At 42.7% G+C, this 19,735-nt stretch overlaps 1 protein-coding gene across 1 annotated transcript in view; it reads right to left on the bottom strand.

Moving 5' to 3' along the window:
- Positions 1–7,890: 7,890 nt before the first annotated feature.
- Positions 7,891–19,735, bottom strand: part of USF3 (upstream transcription factor family member 3) — a gene marked incomplete at both ends in the record, with an annotated part of 29,508 nt that continues 17,663 nt past the window's right edge. Inside the window, 4 exons of the mRNA XM_082014050.1 lie at positions 7,891–14,345; positions 15,492–15,588; positions 17,085–17,167; positions 19,257–19,285. Of these exons, the coding sequence (XP_081870176.1) occupies positions 7,891–14,345; positions 15,492–15,588; positions 17,085–17,167; positions 19,257–19,285 (6,664 nt within the window). The remainder of the gene's footprint in view (positions 14,346–15,491; positions 15,589–17,084; positions 17,168–19,256; positions 19,286–19,735) is intronic.

Genomic DNA, 19,735 nt, shown 5'->3' with positions numbered 1-19,735 from the left:
GTGTTCAAAGAGCATTTTTCTTTTTTTTTTAATAAAATACTATCATGTTCATATCTATACAAATAATTATTACAACTATTAAACAAAGTATTACATTTAACAATAGAAATCTCAGAACTCTGAACAAGATCATGGTTTGGGATATTTACACCTGAATGCAACACATTTGTAAAAAGATGTCAAAATAAACAGAACAAGATCTTATTTACAATTGGAAGATGATATTCCTGTTCATTCATTATAGATTTCTACTGCCGAGTTCCTTTTTTCCATTACAAAATAGCAAGGACTTTCCACTGGGGCTGTATCCAAGTAATTTACAGCTGTATAAAACAGAAGCACAGCAGAAAACTCTGGACTGAATATAAATAATTTACATCGTGGAGGGCAACAGCATCTTTGATTAATCTCCTGTGGCAAAACCCATATTTGCTTCCCTTCTCACAGTGAGCAGGCAGGAACAGGGGTAAAACCCACTGCGAGCTCGGTTGTTTCACATTTGTGATTGCTGAAACAGCAGCGCATATTGCAAACTTGGAAACTAATTGTAAAAATACTTTTGGTGAGGCAGAAAGAAATGCCTTTTTTTTTTTTTTTTAATTTCTCTCATAAAAACTGGCATCAGCAAATAATAAATGGCTTCTGTGTAACTAAGCAGGGCTTGTTTGCAGAGAGAAGATGGTTTTGTATCGCTGACCACAAACCTCTGATAAGTCTTTCATCAGTTCACAGAATAACTTGCTCTCAGTCTAACTAGTGGGAATGAAGTGTTGGTGCTCTGAGGTTTTAGACTTACTCTAAGGATTGCAGAGGCAGCAGGCAGTTGAAAACACCATCACACGCAAACCCGTGTCTGCACTGGCACTCCTGTCCACGTGGCTGCGGCCCGTGCTGGATCAGTGGCAGCGGGAGAAGGGAACAGCAGTTAGCAGATAACTTAGGTTAGATGATGATAAGAAATAGAGCTCCTTATGTCACTGTATCAGAAAACAACACAAATTTGACCAATGTGGTGTAAGTAGATCCAATGCTAGTCCATCTTTCCAGTCAAAGCGAGTTCATTAATAAAGTGATGAACATGAAACCTGTTTGGGGAATAGCAAAAGATCACAGCTCTTAGCACAGCTGACTACACTTAGTCATCCAGAAACAGATTACAGCATGAGTTTGTGACCAAGTCCTTGAGCCAGGACTGTACAAGTACCTCTGAATAAGGTGAAAAGAGAACAGGAGATCAGAAATAAAGAAACAACCCCTTCTCGCCAGCAACACCCTTTGCAATTCCCCTGCCACATGCTTTGTTTCCTGGGACAGCACTACGGTCACCAACCACAGCAGCAGCAGCGCAGCTTTAAAGTGCAGTAGGAAATCTGTGCAAAATTCAGGAGGCTCTGTACTAGCACAGCGTGTTGGTTTTTTTGTTTTTTTTTTTCAGAGAGGTGCTCTTCCACCTGGGCAGCAGCATAGGGACTGGAGCTAGGAGCAGAAGCTAGAAAACACATTCCAGTAAGGCTCAGCCACCAGCTCAAATCACTTCAGTTCTAGATTTCCTTAGCTAGTCTTAAATGAGGTTCTTTCTCTCAGTGAAAAGGTATATAAATGTTAACACATTACTATTTTATTGCCTTCTTTCAACTTAGTCTGACTGCTTTTATTCTCCTAGGCTTCTTAAGGGATTAATTGGGGACTACACTGACAGACATGCAATCCAGCCCTATACCCATTTGCTGTTGTTCCTTGAAGTCATTTAGGCCAAGCTGAAAGCCACAGGTACACAATGCCTGTCAGCTGTGGCAGTCCCACCCTAGAGGTCCTGCTGAACCTTTCCCTTCTGCTGCTTATTTTGCTAAATTAAGCAGTACCTTCCTTCAAAACCAAAACAAACCCCCACTTAGTGTAAGTAACCTTCAAAAAGGTATTATGGGAAAGCAAATGCCATTCTAAGGGCTAACAAATTCCATTTAAAACCACAAAATCTTTTCCAAATATATCTTGAAAAACAAAAGAACTGTTAATTGCCAGGTAAATCTCAGGACAAAAAGATAACAAATTGTTGCTGTCATGGATGTTTGCTGAAGAAAATGTATTTGCTTGTTGATTGTTATTATAACAGGTAAAACAGAATTATTTGATCTGAAAAAATTCCAGAAGCTCCTTTTTCAAACTTCTCCCCCTCAAGCATATATCAAGGTAAGGTGAGTCTTCCTTAAAGTCTTATCAACCTGATACCTAAATGCAACAGCTTCAAGGGTAGGGGAAAGGAAAGCTGAAAGAAAAAAAGAAAGAACAGAAAGAATAGTTTCCACTCAATGGCAAAGATGTTGCAATTGCTCCTCATCCCAAGAGCAGAGCCCAAAGCCCTGGGAAAGGGCCAGCAGTTGGAAGCTGAAGCACCGACCTGTCAGTGGCACAGACTGACTTACAAAATCAAATGCCAGAAACCCGGTCAATGTGCGACAGCAGGGGTGATTAGTTTACATTGAAGAGGAAAACTAGAACAATTTCATAATTAAAAACTAACAAAAATTGCTTAACAACTTATTTCCTCTCTCTTGATGTGAAATATCCAGTCCATCCACTGTTCTTCCTAAAGGAATATGAGCACGCACACGTGGGAAGCTGAAATCTGTGGCAAACCCACAAGTTGCTCTTAAACCAGGGGACCTGGCCAGATTCAGCATTCAAAAGATCATCTTGGACAGTCAATTAGACCACAAGACTGCGCAACAGAGCAAATTTTTCTTTAATTAAATGGATCTAAAAGCCAGTCAGCAGCGTAAATAACAGAATCTGGACAAATGCGTTTACCCAAAGCTCTCGCAGATAGGTCTGCCTACTTTTCATAGCAGTCCTCCTGATCCCACACCAATGCCACAGTATCACTTCGCATCACTTATGGCACGTAAAAAGACTCAAACTGGTACGTGGTTGAACTGCAATAGAAATTGCCATGTTCAAGGAGGGTAATGAAATGATATTTCTCCATCCTGGTCTCAGCAGGTTTCAGAATAAGTTCTGAAAAGGACGACAAAGTGGCACAGTGATTACGCAGGAATCGCCATGCCCTGTCACAACAATGCCAGGTACAATCCTCTACAGAAAACTGAGGGTTACCTGGTAATTACTTTTGAGCCATACACTGCAAAACCACGCAGTCCCTGCAAAGTCACAATAGTCTTTGTATCGCTAAAATGCCTGTGTTGTGATTACCTGCACTACAGGTATCCTGTGAAACAGGTCACTATTCTTAGTCGTCTTGTCTTTGTAAACAAAAAAAGGAGTACATGAAAGTTACAGGCACAGCTACTGCCTTGTTAGAAAACAGTGTACAAAAAAAACACCCAATGCAAAATCACATATTCTATTGTGAATATTCAGGATCACATTTAACCTTGATATAACAACATAACACCAGTGAAATTAATAATGAAATCAATATGAAGGAATGAATAGAATAGAATAGAATAGAATAGAAGTATTTCAGTTGGAAGGGACCTACAACAATGATGTAGTCCAACTCCCTGACCAATTCAGGGCTGACCAAAAGTTAAAGCATGCTATTAAGGGCACTGTCCAAATGCCTCTTAAATGCTGACAGTCATGGGGCATCAACCACCTCTCTAGGAAGCCTGTCCTAGTGTTTGAACACTGTCTCGGTAAAGAAAGGCTTCCTAATCACAGAATCATTAAGGTTGGAAAGGACCTTCAAGATCATCAAGTCCAACCATTAATCCAGCGCCACCGTGTCCCCTAAACCATGTCCTGAAGCGCCACATCCACACGTTTTTTGAACACTTCCAGAGATGGTGACTCCACCATGTCCCTGGGCAGCCTGTTCCAATGCTTGACCACCCTCTCGGTGAGGAAATTTTTCCTAATATCCAATCTAAACCTCCCCTGGTGCAACTTGAGGCCATTTCCTCTCATCCTATCGCTAGTTAGTTGGGAGAAGAGTTTAAACCGCTCCTGGCATAGCTTTGAACCATTCCCACGTGTCCTATCGCTGGATACCGGGGAGAGGAACTCAGCACCTCCCTCCCCACATCCCGCCCTCAGAAAGCTGTGGGGAGCCATGAGATCGCCCCTCAGCCTCCTCCTCTCCAAACCAGACAAGCCCACAGTCCTTAGCCGCTCCCACACAACATGCCTTCCAGCCCTTTCACCAGCTTTGTTGCCCTCCTCTGGAGACATTCAAGGACCTTCACACCCTTCTTAAATTGTGGGGCCCAGAACTGCACCCAGCACTCGAGGTGAGGCCGCACCAGCGCTGAATACAGCGGGATAATCCCCTCTTTTTGCCCGGTTGGTTACGCTGTGTTTGACGCACCCCAGGGTGCGGGTTGCCCTCTGGGCTGCCAGGACACACAGCCGGCGCATACTGAGCCTGCTGCCAGCCAGCACCCCCGGGTCCCTTTCTGTGGGGCTGCTCTCCAGCCCTCCTCTACCAGTTTATACTTGTGCCTGGTGTTACTCCACCCCAGGTGCAGAATCCGGCATTTGGAATTGTTAAATTTCACCCCATTAACCATTGCCCAGTGCTCCAATCTATTTAGATCCCTTTGCAAGGCATCTTGTCCCTCAAGAAACAGCACCTCCCAGTTTGGTATCATCAGCAAGCTTGCTAATCATGCATTCAAATCCTGCATCCAGCTCATTGATAAATACATTGAACAGAACTGGCCCTAGGTTTGATCCCTGAGGAACACCGCTGGTGACCAGTCACCAGCCGGATGTAGCCCCATTCACCACAACCCTTTGAGCTCTGCGCTTCAGCCAGTTCTTCACCCAGCACACTGTGAACCCGCTCATCCCACAGTTGGACAACTTGTCCAGAAGGATGCCGTGAGGGACAGTATCAAAAGCCTTACTAAAATCCAGAAAAACTACACCCACTGCCTTCCCTTCATCCACTGGGTGGGTGACCTTATCACAGAAGGACATCAAATGAATTAAATAGGACTTTCCCTTTGTGAACCCATGCTGACTGTGCCTGATGATTGCGTTATTCTTTAAATGCCTTCCAACAGTACTCAGTATAATCTTCTCCATAAATTTTCCAGGAACTGAGGTTAGACTAACAGGTCTGTAGTTCCCTAGGCTCTTCCCTCACGCCGTTTTTGTGGATTGAAACACTGGCCAGCTTCCACTCAGCAGGGACCTCTGCAGACTCCCAAGACCTTTAGTAGATGATCGAGGGGCCCTGCTGTAACATCCACCAGCTCCTTCAGTACTCTGGGGTGAATCCCATCAGGGCCCATGGACTTGTGAACATGCAACTGTTGCAACTGGTCTGGAGAAGTTTACAAGCTCACTCCAGCTTTCAAAGACATCATGAAGTAGTGGAGTTTTCCCAGCAGAGGAAACTAATGTGGTACTACGTGAATGCCTGGAATGATGAGCAGGATTTGCTCCCTACTTTGTCCTGAAAGCCAACTACACCATTGCTCACACAATGCCATTTAAAGACAGCAAGAATGGCTGTTTTGCTTCCCTCCTAACGGTCTAGATGAGTATGTAACACACAGTGTAGCTGCTGATTCAATACCCCTGTCTTTATCATCCACAACCCACGGAGCCACTCATTGTTACGGAACTCATTTCACCACCTGAGGCAGTTCCTTTGGGATTTATTGCATTAGGGAAATCAATTTGTTCAGAGAGTCTTATCAGATAACACCCAGACCTGCAGTTCACTTAGTCGGAGTTGAGGACTGACCGTCATTCCTAACCCTCCTGCTCTGCACAGGCCAGCTGCTGCCAGTTAGCTACACTTTGGCAGCCCATTTCAGTGTCAAACTCAGACAAGCTGCTTTGCTTTGAAGTGAAATAAATATTCAATCTACTATTTCTAATAAACACAGAAAACTGAAGCACCGCTTAGATTTAGTGTCCTCAGATAAGCTCTATCTGAATAAAAATGTGATTCCCAATTTGAATCAGAACCATTTTACTTAGCTTTGCAGGAAAACATCAGACCCCTGGTTGTAAGGGTGGAGACATTGTCAGGATGGACTACAGACATAGCCCAGTTATTTTGTGTGTTAAAGCCTCTTTACTTTCCTGGATCAGCGTAAAAGGACTTACCAAAAGTGAGGCCTGGGCAGTCAAGTTATGAAAAAACTTTACGGTCCCTCTTTGTGGATTTCATTCTTGGAGATGGAGGAATATCTTCCTTTCTACCCTTCAAAAAAACAAACAAAAAAATCCCTAAAAAAATCCTGGGGAGCCTGTCTCTCCCTACCTCCTACTAGCAGAGGCATAGGGGAAGAACCTGTGACAGGTCCTAGGAGCAGCAAGATGATGTGCTGGTGGGAAACACACAAGTGTTTCAACCTTGCCCTGCCCAGAGAAGAGGTCCTGGAGCAGTTTTTGCCACTCCCTGGCTGGCAGGGGGAGGACTGCATACAAGGAAAACTGAAGTTACTCTGTTATTTGATGAATCAAAACCAGAACGGTATTTCCAAGCACATAGAAATAAAAAACAACTATTTCTGCCTTGTTTTAAGAAAAATCACACTGCAGAGCCATTAAATAAATAAAACTTACCTAGTTTTTCCCTTTCCTTTAAAAGAAACAGGACCAAAATTTGTGAAAGTACTGCAGACTCAGCCAGCACACACACATTCACTCCATCTCTCACGCAAATACAAATGCACTCCCGTTCCTCATGGTGCTCAAATCACATCTTCCTGATATGCTGCCTTTCTGTCTTGAACACATTCACGTTCCTCCTTCAGCCACAATCATACAGGTTTAGAGAAAAGGTGCATTCAAGTGCAAAGTACTGATATTTACTCAGGCCCAATCCCATCAGCAATGTTAAGTAAAAGCTATGCCCACAGGGATCCCCACACATCTTGCGGGACACCACAGGCTCAGACCTCCTCCCATGTGCTGCCTGGAACAACGAAGGGCTGTCACTCACAGAAACCAGAAAGCTGGTGTTTGAGAATGGGCCAAAGAAAAGGAGAGGGAGGCAGAAGGGAAAAAAAAAAAAAAAAAAGAGAAACATTAAGAAGGTGCTAAACAAGGTACAAAACCAACCCTGAGGTAACTTGCAGCATACGAACAATGAAATGGCAACAAACACAACTGCTGTCTGTGCTGACTACACCAGAAGGAGTTGTAAGCTACATTAAACATTGACCAAGTTCAGCAGTAACTGAAGCCATTGTTAAAACAGAACCAAACAAAATTCTTCTTAGAAACAGAAAATCGTGGGTTAAAGAAATCTGAATTTTCTAAACCAGTATATTTAATTGCTGACCATGGAAACACAAAATAATTTTTGCCAGGTAAAGTCAGCCTTAAGTCAAGTGCATGTGACAAGCTTCAAACAGACAAAAGCTGCACCACAAATGTCTTTATCGATTAACACTGGGTTAACACAGACTTGACTTGTGTTGAAGCTCCTGAAGATATTTTACAAAAGAAAAAGGGAAACCCAAGCCACTTCAAGTTCATCTGTAGTTTCAGGTAAACTCATCAGAAACAAAACGAAACCTGTGGCATTTGTTTCCTGTCTCCCATACAGACGCTCTCACTCCTTTCTTTACATCCACATATTACTGAGGGTGGCCCTTACCCTGGAACAATCGGACATCAAACTTGATTGTTGGAAAATCAACAACCAATATTTGCACAGCTCTCAATGTTGCATCCTTACTGTTTACTAGTAAGTAAGCATTGCTATAGGCACTGGTGCTTTAAAGTTAGTAAGATGGATGGAAATACAGTGTGTATATAAATACGAAAAGTACCCATGTACATACATTTAGGCAAATAAACAGTGATGCTATGAATGGTCTCTTCAGGGATGCCAGTAAAATCCACCTCCTTCTTCTTAAATATATAAACAACTCATCAGACTACAAGTCAGTCTATCAGTTTTCATACAGCTGAGCTGCAGTCGTGACCTAGAATATGGCTTATATTGTGGGCAGGTCGGTTTGAGGACTGCTTGGAAGAATCTGAAGCAGATGTGTTTGCAATGGAAAGCAAAGGTGACATTGCTGAACCATCTGGAGGAAGAGCTGTGGCTATTTCTGGAAACAAAGATGTCAAGTTAAAATTGGATAAGTGCGATGTGTTGGTCATGTGCATCGGCGGCATATCCGGAAGCAAAGGAAAACTTGGCTGAGCAAAACCAACAGGCCTGGGAGGAGACAAAATGGATCCAAATCGATTGTTCAAACTTCCACTACTTGGCTTCTCTGTGGTTGGGTTAGGAAACATTTGATTGGGAAAGTAAGGGATAGAAATGTCATTAGAAAGGGTTGGATGGGCAGGAGAGTAAGGAGGATAGAAGGATGGCAGGGTATTCTGAGGATCAACCGGGATTAGAGCTGGTGTTCGGGTGGCACTAGGCTGAGTGACTGGTGGGATGAAAGAGGTATTGGCATTTATTGGTGGATTCATGCCACCCTCCGGAATAAAAGGGAATCCAAAATTCTGAGAGAGAGTATGTTGGTCAGGGGCCGCGTTATCGTTAGACACTTGAGGGCCGTCGGACATAAATCGGACAATGCTTCCTCTTTTTTCTATTGCCGACTGCTGGCGCCCAAGGATCATACTGCCGCTGGTGGACAGAGGAAGATGGGGAAGACTAGGGTCAAAGACGTTTCCATGCCTTTGATTTCCAGATCGATTCCTTTCGGGCTGACGTATTTTAGAACCTCCATTATCTTGCAGAGGATGCCTTGACCGCTGAGTAACTGAAGAATTTGGCTGACGAACAGAAGGTTGCCCTTGCTCGCCGTTTCCATGAGAAACTGCAGGGTGAGGGTGAGTTGGCCTCACAACTCCATGCATGTTGCTAGAAACAGGCGTATTCATGTGGCTCTTAGTTCCATGACTGTCTGTCATTCTCATGGGATTGGATTTCTGCACAGAGATGTTTGGGCTTGTATTGCGACCCTGAATATCTCCCGAGGAAGAAGAACTCGAAAAAGGAATATTCAAAGAACTGTTCCTTGTGTTAATTGCACCAATAGACATGTCACAGCTCTCCCTACTCTGGCCATCACCATCTCTTCGGATGTGGACACTCTCCCGTGCTGGGGGACAGTTGTACTCAATTGTGGAGGAGGCGCCGCACTGCGCGTTCCTTTGATGCTCTGGGATTGATCTTTGGCTTCCACTAACTTGATCTCCAAGGTGAGGGGCAAGTAAACTCTGCATAAAACTTTGGTGGCATGTGTTTTCATTCTCCCTTGACGGCAGGGTATTTCCTGTTGGAATACCCTGTACTGGCTGGTAGGGCAATCTCTTCTGTCTTTCTATGGATGGCCCAGTATTTTGACTGATTCGAAAAGCTTGTGACTGCATGCCCCTGAGGGATGACACAGAATTACCAATTTCACTGTTTCTTGAAGCCTGTACATCAAAATTGCCCGTTGGTTGTTGATTGGGTCCAGCGGGCTTAAATGTTTGACACTCAGAAAGCCGCTGCACATCTGAGCCAACTGTATGGTCAACAGATAAACGGCCCTGCATATTATGAATGACCAACCCTTTATTTCTAGAAACATCAAGATAGCTTCTCATTTCAAGCTGGTCAGAAACTCTAGGGCCTTGAAGAGATATTCCTATTCTCTGTTCTGAATTAGAGGGCGTCTTCCCAATGAGCGCCTCAGCAGAGTAGCTGGAAACCCTGTTTCTTTCCTGCCTATGAGGGGCGCATGCCATATCTGATGGTCTGGTTACGATACTTGCCTGGGACACCATTTGCTGCTCTAAGCCCCTTGAGGTCATAAGTCTCTGCATCTGATTGTGCCCTGACACATGTTCAGAAGCTGAACCTTGCTGTCTGCTGCTAACATCTGGCTGCTGTTGATGCATAACATCCTGATTTATATGGCTCTGAGGGTGGTTATGATGGTTTCTGCTTGTTGCAGGATTTTCACAGTTCTTTTCAGGCTGGGGAGCTCCAAAGTGCTGCTGCATCTGCTGCTGCATTTGCTGGTGGTGAGGATGAGGTTGACCACCTTTTTGTCGTGTTTGATCACTTCCATGGTGTTTCTGCTGTAGAGAAAGTTGTGTGGCTTGCGTTCCCTGGATGAGATTTCTTTTCTTTTGCATCTGCACCTCCTGCTGTATTGCTCGCTGTTGGTGGACACTGTGGGGTTGAGAGTGGACTGAGCTTTCCCCATGAGTGACATGGTGCTGCAGCTGGTATAAGTGGTGCCTTTCTCTTAACTGACCAGCCTGCTGTTGCTTTAAGTATGGATGATTACTATGAAGGTGAGATATGCCTTGAGCAGGAACATGTTGAATTGGCTGCAAGTGCTGCCCTGCCTGGCCTTGCTGCTCTGAAATTGATGGCTGAGAACCACACTGAACTTCAGTTTGTCTCAAAGCTGGTGTTACAAAATTGCTGTTTGATGGGAATAACCTATTAAGGCCATCGGTGTGCCCCTGATTGCTCACTGATGCCACTGAATTGGATGAATTGGGAGGAATCTGACTAACTAGCATCTGTGTTTGATCAGCAATACTCTCAGGTGTTCGGTTCATCAATGCCATCCCTTCAAGCCTTATGGGCGTTGTCTGGCACTGCTTTTGCCTTTTTGCCGTGGAAAGCAGAAGGTCATCTTGAACAGCCCGCTTGGCAGAATCCTTGCGACCTTCATGATTTTGCTGCTTTAAGTGCGATTCCTGCAGCTGAGGAGCCTGCATGGTGCTTGCCCTAATAGCATTCAGTTGTTCCTGAGCATATTCACTCATCATAGCAGGTCCTGGAGATTGATTGATGTATGTGCTAGATGGAAGGGAGAGGCTCACAGTTGCAGGGACACTGGCTGGCTCTGAAGACTGGGATAAACTTGAGCAACTCACAAGGGGATGGACAATGCGACTCTGGTGTATTAGATTATTCACGCTTAAACTGGTTATGCTTGGTGACTGGGAAGCTGAAATCTGTAAAGTGTTTGATGTTTCCACACCTCCTACAGAGCAGCTTGGCTTTTCAACCTGTCTATCAACATTTGTCTGTACTGTATCTGGAGTACTGAATTTGTTTGGTGCTGCTTCCAACGGTCCTGCATTGTTTTCTTTCACTGGTTGAGGTTTAAAAGGCTGCTGCTCTCTCTCCAAAGGTGCAACCTCAGTTGACTTAGAGACGGCATCCCTCATGTTAACCTGTATTCCTCCTCCACCTTTCTCAAGATTTTCCTGGTCAAAAATAGCTCTTGCTGCGAGAGCTACAATGTCAGTCTGTTCTGAAAATGTGCAGCTGTTACATGTACTGGTTGAGGTGCTGCTAGTAATGTCTTCTCTGGTGGTATCTGGCAACATAGATGCAACTGAGAAGCCTCGACTGCTGCCAGAGCTAGTAGACATCGGGGAGTCTGCCTGCCTGCTAGCGATAAGGGAAGCACTGACTACTTCCTGGTCAGAAATGCAGGAGTGATGCTGGGAGAGAGTATCACCTTCCGCGTTCATTAGCAAGAGTTCCTGCTTCTCAGGCAAATCAACATTTGATTCTGCCGATTTAGAATTTTCCACGGGAAAATTAGAATGCTCCCCCTGAACGGTAAATGAAGAGGTTTTCTCCACAGCTGTTCTTTCTTTCGTGAGATCAGACAGCATTTTGGTTAGACCTCGTCCTTCTAACAAGTCCGCATCTTGCATTACCACTGAGGAATCCTGCACAATGTTGCAGGACTCTGAAATCGTTCCTGCCTTGGAAGCATGACCCGCTGTGCTGCTCTGTGCTGCCGACATCCCAGCAACCTGAGAACGTGTCACATTTGCTTCAGTATGAGAGGACGTTAAGGTGCTGGGGGCTTCACAGGGTTTGGGAGACTCTGACAAGGCAGAGCTGGTTGGTGGATGGTTCTGAGACCCACGGGCCTGCTGATGAGGAGCAGCATCTTTGGCAGTCGGCTGGACAAGCACCAGCTGCTCTGACACCGCGGACTCCAGCGGCAAGGATGCAGGCGCCTCTGCCGAGCTCGGCTCGGGGACAGAGCAGGTTTTTGCTGCCTGTTCAGAGCTCGCAGTCTCTTTGGAACAACAGTCAGAAACGCTGATGCCACTCGATGCTGCCACACCGCTTGCCTGCGATGTCGTTAAAGCTTGCGATACTGCTGGGGCATTTTCAAGCAGCCCCTCACCGTTTGAATGCTTTGCCACTGTTTCCACAGGATCACAGTCCACCTTCCCTGCATCTTTACAAGGAACTGCTGGGCAGGACACTTTACTGTTGACTGCTTGGTGTTTCTTTGTACTTGGCTTTTTGTTTGTCCTTTTTGATTTTGCATTGGATGGCAAGCCAGCAGTCGCTTTTTTGGGGGAAACATTTATTGAATTGGATGCACTAGTTAATACTGAAACCTCCGCAGGTACTGAAGATGCCACAGAAGCTGGTAATGACACACAGTTAACCGTGGCAATCTGGTTATTGACAGTTGTGGGGTTGGTAGGGTGGCTGAGAGACAAATGTAAGCAGCTCTGTCCAGCCATTTGCGATATGCTTTGATTGAGGTTAGCTAAAGCACCAAATGTATTAAGGGCAACATTGGTATTTGGATCTTCGCTGGTGGTGGGCTGAATAATTTGCATAGGGGCTTGATTTGAAGCTCCAGATGAAGACATCACAGGCTGCAATGCAAAAAGCTGCCCATTTAATGAGATAGTTTGAGGATGCTGTTGATTGGACATTGTAACTGAAAACGTTTGCGTAGAGCTAGAAGATGGAAAAGAAGATGGTCTTGGTAATATATGGACAAGGTGTTTCCCTCCAAAAGTCTGTGGAAGAGTGGCATTCTGTATGGAGCTGCTAGAGTTTGCAATTGCAGTTGGCCCGTTCATGGGAACTCTTACAGAAGCAGAAGGCTGAGCGGAGAGGAGGGGAAGAGGATTCTGATTAGCAGCTTGTATAATTACAATTTGCTGACTAACATTTTGGCTGGGAACTTCTGCTCTCACAATAGGAGGGCATGGAGCAGGGTTTGGAGGCTGGAGAATGATGACATTCTGGTTAGCTGGTGCTCCTGTAACAGCTGACACAACTGGCTGAGCCATCTGAATCACCTGCATAGCTGAATTTAATGGAAGGATATTTCCTGCAGCCTGAGCTTTAACCTGTGGCTGGCTGATTAATGGCTGCATAGGTAAGGGTGGGCATGAGGGCAACGTAACTACAATCTGTTCAGCTGCCTGGCCATCCACAGGCAGAGAAGTATTCAAACTGATGCTTGTAGTCAAAGGCCTGGTTACAGTACCAGCACCATTAGCTGGCTCGTTTAATAGTGCAGTCATTATACCGGATGGCGTTTGGCTTAGTGGCTGAACAGTATTTCCCGTTAGCTGCAAAGTTGTCCACGTGGTCTGTGTGTTTCCAGCTGAAGGCATCCGTGTAAGGCTACTCATGTTCTTCAAGTCTGAGGTGCCAACACCTGAAGAGCCTGAAAAAGACCAGCAGTTCTCTAGGGGACTGGCAGGCAGAGTGCTTATTGCTGTTGCAGCCTTAACTTCTTCTGCTGCAGAAGACACAGGCATTCCAGCACTACTTACTAAGTCTGTACTTTTGAGGACATTTACAGAGGAAAAACTATCTGCAGTAGGCAGTCTCACAGATGGCACACAAGCTGTGTCCATGGTTGAAATGACACAACTTTCCTGAAGGTCACTCCTAGAATTGTGTGTATTTGAGCAAGTTGCATTCACCTGTTGAACTTTGGATGCTTCTGTGGAGGCACTACAAGGAAGGCTGATTCCCTGCAGGAGTGTTTTCTTTGTTAATTTAGTGCCCTCCTCCTCATTTTTACTTTTGGAGAGATTTTGATCATTCTGTCGTGCATTACTTGAAGAACACTGTAGTTCCTGTTCTGTTCCAGACTGAGGTATACTCTGAGAGCTGGCAGTAGTAGCGGTGAGCATGCCTTGCTCATTCTCTGAGGTGGAAAGCTCAAGAACGTTCCCTGCTGGAGCTGTCTGAGTGGATGCCAGTGGAGAGACTGTAGTTTGTGACCATGGCTTGCTTTCTGTGGGGTAAATACCAGAAATTGTCACAGGAGTCACTAGGTTGCAAGTTCTCTGGACTGGCACAACATTGGCTGTTTGCTTTTGTAAATTATGACCAACATTGAACGTTATTCCCTGAACAGATGCTCCCTGGTTATTTCCATTGGGTTGACTCCCATTTGAGTAGACAATGATGTTCTTTTGAATCTGATCACTGGGAATAACAACTGAAACCTTCGCATTTTTGAGATTTCCTTTCCAGTGGATTGTAGGGTCATCATACAGGCAAATATCATTTGCTTTCAGTAGTTCGATGTATCTCCCATTTTCCTTTTGCAGTTCATCCAGCTGTTTCCGGAGTTTTTTTATCTCTTCAGCTACAAAACAGTGAGAGCACTCCATTACATCAGCACCAGAGCAAATACTAGGTAATGTTACCACATGGCTTGGAAGACTAAGTACTACATAGCATTGAAATAAATTGTTAATAATGTACACTCTCGTCAAATGATTAACATAACATAAATTAAGACTCTTATCCTGATAAGCCTCTCTACTGAACGGGAAAGTGAATGAACTTCACAGACTATTCTGTTACCAATAGCAGGATACGTCAAATTATTTAGTTAGAAAAAAACCATCAGGACTAACTCAGATGAAACTGAACACTAATCAAATTGTTTAATTACTGAAGGAAATATGAGAACATTAATTTATCTTTTTCTTTTCCCTGCTCCTTTGCAGACATTAAACCTGTTTTTGTTTAATTGATAATCTCATGGCTTTCCAGGACAATTAAGTTTCATTACATCTAAAAACAATGTGCAAAATTAAATACAAAGCGCTTATGTAAAGCCACAAAAACCAGCAATGCACTTGGAGATGGCTCACCTAACTAGAAAAACCACCTAGGTTTTTCAAACCAAATTACATGGACAAGATAAAAATAAACTATTCAGAATTCCATTCTATGGGTAGAAATAAAAATCACAAACTGTGCCATTAGCTCCGAGATTATTTCTGTCATATGCTCATTGCTGTATTTTTACACATCTGTTCAAGAAGATTTTATATGATGCATTATGTTTTTATAAAATAGGCTGTTATCACTTTTACAGCATTTGAAAGGAAAAAAAATATCTGTATGCATGAAGGAAACACCATGTTTTTGATGAAAAAAAATCTAACTGAAGTTTATCAGAAATCATTCTGGTCACTACAGTAGAATAAATCAAGATGGAATCTACTAGATCATGTTGTATCACCTATAAGCTCTGTAATTACTTTACATCACAATGCGATTGCTTCATTATCTCACAGCTATGTGCAAGAACACACACTTGGGCATTCTGTTGGCTTCTTGTTTCAAGATATTCTAAACAGCTGTATTTTTCCTGTACGTGCATAATGTCTTGGGATTCCCAAGTTCGTTGATCCAGGCTTTGTGGTTAGTCACTGCTAACAGACACACAGTGGAAGTGAGGGACAGAAATTCTAGAGCTTCCAGCAGCATCTGTACTTACCCTGTTCATTGTTTCCTCCATTTAACAGAAGTTCATCATTCTGTCTTTTCATTTCTGTTATATACTTAAAGGCCTGATCCAGGATCATGTTCTTACTCTTTAAAAGAAAACATATATATAAAATTAGGATAAAGGTCTGTCATTGGTGGATCCATTAATGATGAGGTTGCACTTGCTCCAAGAGACTTCACTTTAAAAATGTGCTAACCTGAATTATTCTCTGAATATTGTTTTGTTTTTTTGAAGAACCACAAGTTTCATGAACAATACTGACCCTAAAATGCGCTGAGTTTTTACAGAATAACATTTCCAGTGCTGGAGCTGACATTTTCTGATGCCCAAAGCTAGATACTGAGGCTACAGAACCCGAACAGCAAGCATCCTTCTTGACCTTGATCAATAATAAACATATACATCACATGAAATTTCCAGGATACCGCCTTGTAAATATTTTATTAGGAAAGAAACAAACATGGAACAATTATCCAGGGAGGTGTATGCATAATTTTGAAACTAGTATACTGGAGGATATGGGAAGAGAAAATATGCCATAACTCCTCCACCATCCATCTTCCTTTTATGAAACTGTTTATTCTGTCTGCGAAAGTTCTTAATTTCTTAATTTCCTTCTCATTCTCCGGTTCTGTAGGAACAGTCTCTGCTGTAGATGGCTCTGTCTTGAAAAAGACACTTCTGTGCATCAGCTTCAAACCATTTGTCTTGCTTCATCTTTCACAAGGACATTGTCTTAACTTACTATTATTATATCACTTTCTGAATTGCTTTCATCCCATTTTACGAAAGACGACAAAAATACGCATGCATGCAGTTCTGTTTACATCTTAGGATATTAAGTGACCACCAGCAAAAGGCAGAGAAAGGATTGGAGAATGACCCAAAAAATGATCTTGCTTTCACCACTCTAGCATGATATAGGCTACATTAAACAGCATCACTAGAAAATTACTTTCACAAACAGGAGTTGCACAACTTAACCAGCAGCCCACTGGCTGGATCCAACCTACTTCTGTCTAGCCTGCCACCCCACCTGCAGAGGAAAGGGTGAACAGATATCCATCTGCTCAACGCAACAGGGCAGGCAGCAGATGAGATAGGGTTTTTACCTTCTGTCGTTACCAATGTTCAGGCACCCTGAACGAGAACTTTGGGAAGCTCTGAATCAAGCGCACAGGCAGACATCAGCAAGCTGACCAAATCGCTATAGGTGTATTAGTCTAGCTTACACCTCCTCAAATATACTGCACGTATGAGTTGAGGAGAAAGTCGTCACATATCCAACTCCATACAGTTTCATTCCTTCAGCAGTCATACGCAACACCTTCAGATAAAAAGCTCAAAATCTGTGTAATTACATTCATGTGGCCCTGCACTTCTAAAAAGGAATTCTATTACAAATAATTAAAAAATTATAAATATAAAAAATACTAATAACTAGTAAGATTTTGAGCATATTAATTCAGTTTTGCCTTCTTCCTAAGACAAATAGCAAAGTAAGTATTTATACTTCTACAGACAAGAAGACACACAAGCATTTTACAGGAAACTTGTATGCACCTCTGAACAGACACTCACCTGCTTAAGTGCTGGAGAGCAGGGAATGAGTTCTCCAATTCTGTTTATCCCAGCATTAATCTTCTTCTTTCGATGTCTCTCCACTAAGCAAAAATAATACGCACTGTGTCATCTGGTTGGACAAGTCAGCACAACAGCAGCACAACTAGTACTAATATCAAAGCTCATAAATACATTATTTCATGACATACTGGAACCTTTAGTAACTTGAGAGAGGAAAAAAATTTCCTCTAAAGTAAACCTCAGTTACTGAATTAATACTTAGCATAATGAAGAGCTGTAACATAAGCAGCAATATCCTTAAAAGGTGGGGATGTTCAAGACCCCATTGTGGAAAAGAGGGGTTACTGCAACTCAAAATTCAGGTTTTCTGGCTGAGTTTTATGAAACCCCTTTCACAAGGCAGATTAACTTTAGGCATACAGAAAGCAAACGAACCAAGATTATGGAAAGAATCAGTTGCAGATTTGGGAAAGAAATCTGGATCCCTTAAATCCTAATGTCAAGTTTAGCACCAAGAGAGAAGTAATTTAGATTTTACCAGTTTTCAATCTTCAGTTTAAATTTATTTTGATGGAGTAGCCAACACTGAGTATAGCTGAAGCTCTAGATATATGGACTATCGGTTACTCTTTTTTATGTTCAAAGGTATACCTGTTCTGCAAGGTCTAATTATGACTGGGAGTAAAGAAAATATTGAATGAACAGTATTTGCAGTGAATTACCTATTTTAGAGAAGGTCAGAAAACGCTTCATTTATAGTCCTCTAGTGACACTATTTACCTCTTCATGAGGCCTAAACACCAGTGCAAAGGGACTACACTACAAGTTTAGCAGTGTAAATACCTCTGGGCATGTTTTTTTCCGACAGTATTAATCTCCATGTTTTCCACTCACCATAGTCAGCTTCTTTCAAATACAATTCAGTCTCATGTAGCTATTTTTTTGACTGAGATGTTCTGGTGTTCTACACAAACTACAAATAATAGATACCTTTTTCCCAAAGAGCCTAAAAAAAGTTCTGTCACGGCTTTCTCAAGATTCAAATCAACATATTGTTCGTTCATTGTGCTGAGCATCGCCTTGTGGTTTGTGCAGCCGGGCTGCTTTTGGTGGCACAGAGAACACCACAGTGATCCGTAGGTGAGTATTTTTTATTGTGCTCCTTTACAAAAGGTATACTGATTTAATTTAAACAGTTTTACTTCAGTAGTCTGTTACTTCAATTTACATTTTGCAACCTACTAAATTATTTTTTGCATCTCAGAATAGACTGGTGGTGTTGACAGAGACAGGCCTAAATACACTAAGTACAGCAAGACAAAGTCTCTTCTGCAAGAAATTTACCATATAAGTCAGAGCAGCTGTATAAACATTAAAACACACGACCCTTGGTACTTAATTTTTATATTTCTTACTAATACATACAGATATCATTGTGGTGAAGTGCTATTCCTTTGTTTTGATAATATTTTCCACATACTGCTCAGCTTGTCCAGATATTAATGACTAAGCAAGCTACAGGGTTGCAGGGAGCTGGTCCCCACATCTTGCAGAGTTCAGCCCACTAGATGGAGGACTTTGGAAAGCTATCAGCAAGTCAAACAGGAACGGAGAATTAGAACGAGGACGGCAGTCTTAAAAGTAAACTTGAGAAGACTGTTTCCCGACACTTCTTAAAGAAATTGTCCACACCCCAGGCACAGCCCAAAAAGCACTATAGCCCACAGCCTTCACGTGGAAACTATTCAGTGTTTTTTCCAGTTGAGTTTGTGAAGACCACACAGTAGTGCTGTTTAATAAAAGAACTGTAAACAATTTATTGGGATAAACCAGGCCAAAAACCTGTCAGATCCTTCCCCAGTCCATCTTTCTGCTGCTACTTGTAGAAGACATTGGAGCTAGACACTGACTAGTTGCTGCCTGAGGGATGTGACTCCTGTAACATACAGCCAGTATTCACACAGAATTTCTGGGTTGCCAACACCCAGGTGGATGCCTCAGGAACAGGCTACAGGAACATTTCTAATCCAGGGAACCTCTAAAGCTCTCAGGTCGGATATCTGTCTTGATTTTAAGAGAGGTGGGTATTATTTGTGTGTGAATGCCTGGGGGATGTTCAAAGCATCTATGCTTTTCTCCAGATCAAACAACAAAGCATAATGTTCCTACCTGCATTATGTGTCTCCCGGTTTTTCTTTCTGTGAAACATAAGGAAAAAACACTGATGTGAAACAGAAGGGAAAAAATGTGCATGTAAACAAATGTTTCTTTCATTATTTACATTACAGATAAAAATAATAAATATTATATTCTGCTCTGTAAACAAGAAGGTAGTAGAAGTCACATTCACAAGGACTGGTTTTAGACATTGGTATTAAATAGTTTCTAACAGAAATTCATTTGTGTTCTTAGTTCAATAACTTTCCGCATAACAAGGCATAGCATAATACCCCATTTGATTACCGTTACATATATTTATAGGGCATAGCTGGATTTTTATGTTTCTGTTCAGCAACAACCATCCAGTAGAAACAATTATTGAACATTATTCAGTGTTCAATAAGGCCAAATACGACAAAAAATAAAAGAATTTCTGAACAACAGCATAGTTCATTATTCGTTTGAAATGTTGCTTTTACATTCACTGT

The sequence above is a fragment of the Phaethon aethereus genome, assembly GCF_964289735.1.
Source record: "Phaethon aethereus genome assembly, chromosome: 1".
NCBI lineage: Eukaryota > Metazoa > Chordata > Aves > Phaethontiformes > Phaethontidae > Phaethon > Phaethon aethereus.
This window is presented reverse-complemented; position numbering and strand designations above follow the sequence as displayed.